The sequence below is a fragment of the Lacerta agilis genome, chromosome 5 (genome assembly GCF_009819535.1).
Source record: "Lacerta agilis isolate rLacAgi1 chromosome 5, rLacAgi1.pri, whole genome shotgun sequence".
Taxonomy (NCBI): domain Eukaryota; kingdom Metazoa; phylum Chordata; class Lepidosauria; order Squamata; family Lacertidae; genus Lacerta; species Lacerta agilis.
Window position 1 is genome coordinate 76,979,280 of NC_046316.1, and position 9,639 is coordinate 76,988,918.

At 47.0% G+C, this 9,639-nt stretch overlaps 1 protein-coding gene across 1 annotated transcript; it reads left to right on the forward strand.

Moving 5' to 3' along the window:
• Positions 1 to 5,285: 5,285 nt before the first annotated feature.
• Positions 5,286 to 6,090, forward strand: C5H3orf80 (chromosome 5 C3orf80 homolog). Its single transcript, XM_033150560.1, has one exon. The coding sequence runs from the start codon at positions 5,376 to 5,378 to the stop codon at positions 6,051 to 6,053; it is 678 nt and encodes a 225-aa protein (XP_033006451.1). The 5' UTR covers positions 5,286 to 5,375; the 3' UTR covers positions 6,054 to 6,090.
• Positions 6,091 to 9,639: the final 3,549 nt, after the last annotated feature.

Genomic DNA, 9,639 nt, shown 5'->3' on the forward strand with positions numbered 1-9,639 from the left:
CTGGAACCTCACGCCGCTCAGAGATGGGGTGGCATGTAGCAAACATATAAAGGGACCAGCTTTGTGCTTAACTTCATATTTATCCCATATAAGAGGCAACTCGCCTAGCTTTGTTTGAAAGTAGCAACTGTCATGTTATATAAGCAATGGCACAAGCAATTCCAAATAATCAACGGGACCTTAGATAAGATCAGGAGAGTATATAATACTGGATACAGTTGCGCCAAAAGGAACCTCTTGGCATAGTGAGCGACTTCTACAGAGTTAAGAGTGAATTTGGCCCTGTAGGTCTGGTATAAATTTCAACACCAGATAATAATTTTGGCGTGACTTCAAGGCTATTGAAGGAGGGCTTGTAAGATGATCTCCCCCCCTCCCTTTTTTAACTTTCCTTTTCTTTTCAAATCAGACTAGCTAGAGTATGCATAACAAAAATTTGTATATTGAATTCAACTATCCTGATGTATTCCACCAGGGAAATCGTTATTGGCATAGTAATACGAGCTAGATATAATCCTGGAAGCTCTTCAGGTTTTTGTGCATAAGTACAGTCCTCCTTTCCTGGAGCAAGAAGTCAAATATTCCCTTGGGTCTGAGAAAAGAGCAATTCCATCAAGGATAACAAAAGCCAAGAAAGCTTGATTATCTGTAACATCTGCATAGCTGAGATTGACGGCTGGTTACTGCGAAAGGAATACGAGCAGGTTTGGGTTTTTATCTGCTGCCTCTACCATTTTATGATCTGCTCTTGAACTCTTATGTGTTTTTAATGAGGTGGGTTTATTGACAACAGCAACATTATTTTGATATTTTGTTCTGTTAGCCAACTTGGCCAGGGTCCAAAACTAATACAAGCATACCTAAACCCATGGAAATCATTGGGCATAAGCAGATTAAGCTGCATGTTGGATTTTGACCTTTGACTTGAGTGTAAGAAAGGCAAGATGTAAAAATAAATAAATGCACCATGTATTAACGCTGTAAACGTGTTGGACGCGATCCAGCAAAAGCTTGTTGTGCTTCATGCCACTTTCTTATGTTGCTGTACATATCAAAATGGGGGCTAGGAAATATCCACCCAGTGTCCATTACCTGATTCCCATTACTTGTTTCCCCATGTAGAACTCCACTTCCACTAAAGTTGTCGTCTGCACATGTGCTACTACTCCTTCAAGCAGCAAATGGCTATACATGGAACTCCCTTCCACAGGAAGCAGTGATGCCTGCCAACTTAGATGGCTTTAAAAGAGAACCGGGCAAATTCATGTTGGGATAGGGTTATCAACAATTCCGATTATTATATTCTACCTCCACAGCAGGAGGCAGAAATGCTTCCTGCGTTCCCCAGAGACCACAGGAAGGGAAGGGAAGAGTACTCAAATGCTTGTGAGAAGAGGATGCTGGACTAGACGGGCCACTGGCCTGATCCTGCAAGATCTTCTTATGTTTTTTTATGTTCCTATGATATCATCTGTGCAACAGCTGATGCACACACCTCAGCTAAACTGCAGCTTGTGTTTTCAAATTGGATGGAAGCTGGTTTGAGGGAAACCGCATTATCTCAAGAAACTACAGGATACAGATGGATTGTGCCTCACATCATGCCTACTCAGCTTCAAACACCAGCAGTGGAAGTGAGCTGGAGCCTGAGTGACCTGTAACGTGAACATATCCGAAGCCCTGTTGTTTTAACATCTTGGTCCTGTACATGTTTGTTCAGAAGAAAGTCCCACAGATTTCAGCCTGTCTTAAATCATAGAAAGCGTGCTCTACTCCGACTTGCAGTGGCAGCACCAGCGATTATGCTAACTGGATTCCTCCCATTGTAATTTTATCTTCACACCCGGGGACATCTTCAAAGTGTAAGCTTTCTGTTGTTAGTCAGGCACTTCAAAAGAATCACTCCTTCTTCAAAGGGTTTTCTTCCCCGATAATGGAGGAGTTCGGACTGATTGGGGTTGGGCTTAGTCATCAACAAGCTTGCTATTCTCTCACCACTTAGAGGCACACAGCCTAGTCTCTGCCAAATTTTAATCGGAACAGACTATGGTCTGGGACACCCAAACACTCTGTATGTTTTAGAGGTTCAGGACATGCTTAGTCCTACTGATTTCAATTTTGGGGTGGGGGACATGGAATCTGTTAGAGGACTGATTTCTAAGATTCTATGAGCAGAAGACCATGGTCGTTTTTAAACAGATGTTAGAAGTGTAAAGCTGCAATCCAATGCACAGTTGGGAATAAGCTGCATTAAACACAGTGGCACCTATTTCTGGGCAGATATGTGTAAGATTTCCTGCCAACCTAGCAGTTTGAAAGCACAAAGTGCAAGTAGATAAATAGGTACCCCTCTGGCGGGAAGGTAAATGGCGTTTCCAGCGCTGCTCTGGTTCGCCAGAAGCAGCTTAGTCATGCTGGCCACATGACCCAGAAGCTGTACGGTACACCAGCTCCCTCAGCCAGTAAAGCGAGATGAGCACCGCAACCCCAGAGTCGTCTGCGACTGGACCTAATGGTCAGGGGTCCCTTTACCTATGTATAAGATTGCACTGTAAGAATGTCAGCACCCTGGTTTCAGGGACAGGGCGGAATGTTGCAGTGCTTCTGAATTCTTCTCTCCTAATGTCAAAGCTGTGCTTACGTTCACTGGCCAAGAACCAGATTTGAGAATTAGTTTGGTCTAATAAGAAATCATTGCTAGTCATATTGGACGATACGGTGCAGGGTTGAATCCAAACAGAGCAGTGGGATAGTAAGGACCAAACAAAATGCCACAAAGCCACGAGAAGTTTTTTGCATTCTCCAAAACTCCTTGAAGCTATATGCTAATGAAAACAAGGAAGAAAAAAAGTAGGGCATGCTATTAAAGCCCCAAAACCTTCAGTTTGTGGCTATCAAGGTGCCGGGTGCGTGTAATTATAGTGTCAGACTAGAAGTGGGAAGAACCGGGTTTAAATGTTTTTTTCCCACCATGCAGCTCACCTGGCCTATTTCACAGGGTTGCTGTTAGGAGATAAAATGGGCAGGGGGACCCTGTACAACACCCTGAGCTTTAAAAAAATGCTACTTGCCTGTCTTATTTTCCAAATAAATTCAAGGAAGCTAACAGATTAAAAAGGAGCATTATTCCAAACTAAACCTAATACAATGAAAAACAGATTAACAAATCTGGTCATCATGAAATTAAACACAACCTAAGCTAGTACAAAAGTTATTTAATGAGCCAAAGGCTTTATTAAAAAAAACCAAGTATTCATGAAGTACATGAAATAATACATTGAATGAGCCTGTGCTCCTTCGATAATTAATAATAACAATAAAAGGTAATGAATAAAATGGACCCAGGGGTGTGACTAGAGATTTGTGCAGATTCTTTCCCCCTGGTGAACACAGGTCAGTTCTTCTAAACTTTGCCTTACAAAGAGTACAGGAAGCTGGATGCTGTAACCATCTGAATGCACACCAGCACTTTCCAAGACAAAATGCATCACGGAAGTAAATAAAATCCAGATCACCTCCACTGCTAATAACTGGGAGGTGATTTCTACATTGGTTAATTTTTGTTCAGTCTTTTGTAGCTGCCATAAATTTGTGCTTATCTCAGTTTTGCTGTTGTGATTGTGATACAACAAGCGATTGGCAAAGTGCATTGATTTTTTTCTTACAAATATCCCCTTACATTCAAGGTTATTATTATTTTTTGTTTTTGCCTGAAATGCCATTTAACTCACCCTGGGGAACACGAGAAGACTGATGCAGAATGCAAACATTTGAAGGGCTTGCACACTCATTAAAGTTTGCCCATCGGTTCTTTTGCTACTAAGAGACAGCTATAAGGCCTAATAAGTTAAAAGTAGAGGTAAGCAAGAATCTGTGATGGAAAGGGAGGTAATTTCCTCCTCTTTGAATTCGTCTCCATTCTATCCATGCCTGTGATTGCTTGGGCTGTGTTTAATGGTGTTACTTAAATTTTTGTTTTGTAAGCCTGTGTTTGATTTTACTGTAGAAAGATGGGGGTTAAATGCATGGAAAAATGCATGGAAATAAACTTCTCCAAATTCAAGGTGCTGCTACAAGACGCTTTCTTGTTTTTTCCTGCAACAGATGAACATGGCTACCCTTTCAGAAATAAATTCTGATTGTACACTTCTCCAAGCAGGGACCTGTCCTGTGGTTATCTGTTTCTATTTCCCCCCCCCCTTAAAGTTCATTTTCCACAATAAAAGCATTCAGCAAGGCATTATTTATCCTTGTGAATACCATAGCCACTGGTATGTGACCAAAAGGAAACACCAGGAAGAACTTTCTGACAGCAAAAGCTGTTTTGACAGTGGAATGGACTCTCTCAGGAGGCTGTGGACTCTCCTTCCTTGGAGGTTTTTAAACAGCGGTTGGATGGCCATCAATCATAGTTGAGCTTCTTGCATGGCTCAACTATACAATTCTATGGAAAGGTAATTCTGTGCCCATATGTCTCAAGACGTTTAACACCCTCCTTGCTAGATGGCTGGGTCCTCCTCCACATTCTCCAGGGAAAGGAAGACACCGACCTCTCTCCCTGGCTGGGAAGCATAAGGGAGGCACCCAGCCAGGAAAATCGCAGCCTCCCCACTCCTAATGGAAGAGAAGCTGCATTAAGCCCATTAACATCCGCCAAATGGTTATCATCAATTTTTAATCAGAAATAAGACCAGAAATATGGTAAGCAGCTCCTAGCAGCAAGTAAATTTAAATAACGCCAATAGGGGAATCCAATCACTTAGGCGCAGGAACTCGAGCAGCAATGGGGGAGCAGAGGGGTGTGCGCCGCTACTCCAAAGGTGAAGGCGACAGGAGGCAGCTATGTTAATGGAGATGGAAGAGCTGCAAAAAAGAAAGAAAGAAAAAAGCCAGCCGATCCCTCGGACCCATTAACCCCTTCCCGGGTCGCCCTCTTGCTTTGGCGCCCCACGCGGGCGCCCGCGGCGCAACCACACACACACAGACACACACACACCCGGTGCCAGATTTTCCCGCCTCTCGCCTGCAGGACCCAGCCGCGCGGGCAGCTTTTGCAAAAAGCAGGACCTTGCTCAGCATCTCCGCACTCCGCAGCTGGTCCAATGGGCTAAAGGGAGATCCATCCCGCGGCTCTCCGGAGCCGCCTTTCAGCAGCCTTGGAGAGAGGCTCCTTCGGCAGCAGCTCCCTCCGCCGCCCGCCGCCCCTCGCCCGGCTCCGTCGCAAGAGTTTGCAAAGCGCCCTGAGAGCGCATGCTGGACGGGGCGATGGTGGAGGGGCCGGCGAGGTCCCCGTCCTCTCTGCCTCCTCCCCCTCCTCCCCTCGAGTGATTCGGTGCCCGACGGAGGAAGGAGGGCGAGAGGGGGTCAGGAGGAGGATGGGGGCCGGCCTCCCCCCGGGGCTGCTGGCGCTGGGGGCGGCTTTGCTGTGCCCGCCGCCTTGCCAGGGCAGCTGCGCGGAGCTGAAGTGCGGCGAGCAGGAGAGCTGCTGCAGCTACGGCAACGCCACCTACCCGGAGGTCAAGTGCTGCCGGCTGCCCTTTCACACGTTCCTGGACAACGTGGGCTGGTTCGTGAGGAAGCTCTCCGGGCTGCTCATCTTGCTGGTGCTCTTCGCCATCGGCTACTTCCTGCAGCGCGTCATCTGCCCGAGTCCGCGCAGGAACAGCCGTCGCCGGCGCCCTGGACGCCGCCGCCGCGACGAGGACGACGACGACGACGACGACGATTGCGACGGCGACAACGAGGGCGACGGGGACTCTCTGGCCCGGGGAGGCACCCCGCTCAACGCCACGGCCGCCACGTCGCAGGACTCGCTGCTCGACAGCGGCAGGAGCAGCCAGGCGCCGCCGCCGCCGCCGCCCCCCTTTCTGCCCGTCGTGTCGCCCGTCTTCTTGCAGCTGCCCAGCTACGAGGAGGTGAAGTATTTGCCCACGTACGAGGAGTCCATGCGTCTCCAGCAGCAGCAGCCCCTCGTACTCCCCGTCACCAGCCTGGCCACGGGCGCGGGAAGAGGCCTCGCGGAGCCCGGCTGCTGGGCGGGGGCGGGCAGCTGAGGACCCCCTACCTCGGCCCGCTTTCCCATAGGGCCCCCCCCTCCCCACGACAAGGAACTGCAGCTCCCCGAGGGGGCGGCGGGGCGCGTGGCCCGACGGAGCTGCCCCTTTGCACGGAGATGCCGTGGCGGGTGGAGGGGGCGGGCGGGGAGGCAGGGGGTCGCCCCGAGGGGGATCCCGCGCTCCAGGAGCTAAAACTGTATTGGCAACGGAGGGCATCCGACCCGCCGTGAGGGTCACAAAACGCCTTTGCCTCCTTCTGCCTGCCCAACGGCCCCGCCGGCCTTCCACGTCTGGGATTTCGGAGATACATCGATTGTTATTTTTTGTTAAGATGTTCATTAAGTGCCTGTGACATTCATTCGAGTTGGACACATTCGGAACTAGGAGAAAGCAAGATTCCCCCTCCCCTCTTTTTTTCCCTTGCCTCGCGGAGATGCCTTCCATTGTGTTAATGAACCCCTCTTCTCGCCGCAGATTAAAATCCTGGAAGGGGTCGATGGATGTGATTTTTGTTTTTTGTTTTAATTTGCGGCAAATGCAGCTCAAGTTGTTTTGGAATTTTATTTCTGTCTCCCTACGGAAATTTTCCTCCGGTTGCAACCCTGAGCCCAGTTCCCTAGAATAAAACTCCCATGAAATTCAGTGCTGTTTACTTCAGAGAAGAAACGCATAGGATTGCAGTCTTAAAAAAACAAAGGGGGGGGGCGACCTCCAGCTGATTTAGAATCTGTGTATTGCAAAGCTTCCTTTGAAGGCTGAGGTGGGGGTGTCAGAAGACATAGTCACAGTTTTGGGACTTTCACTCGTTGCTTCTTCAGTTTTCCTGTTTTTAAGGAGTTTGCCACAATTCACTTCCGGAAGATTTGGGGGGGGGGTGTCTTTATTTTTGCAGGCACAAAACTAGGCTTTATTTCACCTAGGTCAAAGACCCAGTTTGGCAAAAAAAAAACAACAAAAAAACAACAACCCACACATTTGCGTACACACACACAACACAGGCTGGGGTCCTCAATGACGCTGCTTTGGAGGCTTCACGGGCAAAAAACCCCAGCTAGCCCTCTCCCCCCACAGATATGGCTCTGATTTTTTGATGGTGGTTGGGAAACACATCAAAAAACTTTCTTCGAAGCGGAGTATTAAGTGCTGTTGATGCTTCCACTGATTGCTGCAGGGATGGAAGTGATAAATAGTCACAGTTTTACGGCTTTTCTGATAATTTGGATTTTATCATTAGTGTTGGCCCTGATTGAGTACTAGTAGCATGTAATCTCATCCCCATACAATGTAGACATGGGTTCAGGGGACAGGTGCAGGCAGACTTGCTGCAAGAGCAGAGAAAGCACCCCACTTCTTTAGGGGGGATATCTGTTAGGGAGATGCATGCTCTGGTGATGCAGCTCCCACTTCTGTCTAGGGCTTGCTGAAGATTCGTGGCCGCCCTTTGGACCTGCACACTTTTTTTTTTCTTTTATAACAGATGGGTTACAGATTAGTGTACCGTATGTTAAGATTACATATAGCCTAACCTCTGCCTTAATATTTTAAGACTGCAATCCTGTACATACCTAACATGAGAGTGAGCTCCATTTAAAATTAAGGGGGCATTTCTGAGTATTATTATCATCCTAATCATTTATGAATCACTTCCCGTGGGGCATCCAAAAGCCATTTACAATATAGACACGCATAAGAGGATTGCACTGCCAGATGATTGCAAACTTCTCCACCTTGCAACATCTTTATCACTTATCTCCACCCACTTCTTGTTTGGTTTGTGGTTTTTGTCATTGGGCAGGGCTGATAAAATATTTTTGATGATCTCAGAAGCATGCTACTGGAAGGATTTTTTTGTTTTTGTTTTTGTTTTGACTATGGCAGACCAACACGGCTACCTACCTGTAATCGGAAGCATAGCTGTCAATCCTCCCTGCTGTTTCCCAATGCTATAATAAGGGAATTTCCCGCAAAAAGGGGGAGAAGAAGCTTTGTTCACTTCTGTTAGTTGGGACCCTCAACTGTTCCAAATGCAATTAATGTAGCACAGTTAAGGAGAGACCCCAGTTCAAATGTTGCCCAGGAGACCTTGTTGGATCCCCCCCGCCAAGCTTCAACACAAGGGTGGTATTTCTTTGGAATGCTGTTACCAGCATGGGTGAAATAATGTTTGCAAAGCATGTACCACACTTGAAACGCTCAACATAAGTGCAAAGTATGAAGTTTAGGTAAATGACCTTAGATTAATACACCATTTACTCTCTCTCTCTCTCCCCCCCCCCACTGCTTCATATCTTGCTCTGATCGACACATCCATTTAAAACCATTGCACATGCTGACTCCCTGCCTGGGGCCTGGGAGTTATGCGATGCTGCAGGCAATAAAAGTCCATTTTGGATCATAGATGGTGCCATGGAACATATATAAACCTTGCTTTAGATGGCTGTGCATGACCAGTTGGTTGCAGGCAAGAAGTGAGCGTCTGTAGTGGTTTCCAGCAGCCTTTTTGATCCCATTGGTTGCCAGAATCACACAGTCCCATTTACATCAGTTGAACTAACTTTTGATTCACTACACTTAAGTGTTGCACTTACTATCCTGCAGCTGCAATACCTACATAAGAGTAAATCCCAGAGAGCTATATGTGGCTTATTTCCAAGTAAACATGCATAGGGCTGGGCAGGCCTGGTACTACTGCACAATAAGATCAGGCAAATGCTGTGGCACATGCAGCTTATAATGCCTGCCGGGGATCCATCATTGCCTGAGCCACCCAGGCAGCCTTTTAAAACAAACAAACAAACAAACAAACAAACAAACAAACACATTAGATTCTTAGAGAAAGTGTATTGGGTAGTTTAATCATTTGCTGTTTTATGTCACCATGAGGTTCTGGCATAATGGTGATAAACAGTCAAACAAAATACTAAAGGTAAAACCAAATTTGCAGCCAGCCACAGAGTTTCCTTGTAACTTGGGGCTCTATTCAACGAAATGTGGAAATGTGGAGAACTGAACTTGCGCATGGAAAAAATAAAAAATGGGAGAAATAAAAATTGACATTCATCCATCCCACCTGCATCTGCAGGGGTCTTCCCTGGGGTCCACAGGGTTCCATTTCCCTGCCAAAACTAGCCTCAAAAGCCTTCTATGGTAGCCAGTAGATTAGGCTGTGGTTTGTGCTTGGTTGCTGTGTGTGTGTTGCACACAACGGTTTCTCCAGTTGGCAAATCTACCCACAAGCCCCCAAAGGTTGGCAACACTTTAATAGATTAACAGGGTCACATGGAAATAGATGGTCCATTAGGTGTCATGGTCGTAAGGCAGGGAAGGATTTCCAAGTACAAAGCAGCAATGGAAACATAGCCAAAAGTGAACAAAAACCAGAGAAGGTGATGTCAGATGGGTACCACTGGCTCACAAGCATCAGCACCAGTCACAAGCCTAGCGGCTGTATTGTGGACCAGCCGCAGTAAAACTTAAAAGCCGCTTCTAAGCAGATGTGGAGCTAAGTTTGCCTTGTCAGTTACAGTGCAAAGGGTTCGGGCACCACTTCAGTTCCTGGTTTTATGTAGTCTGTACAAGTCTG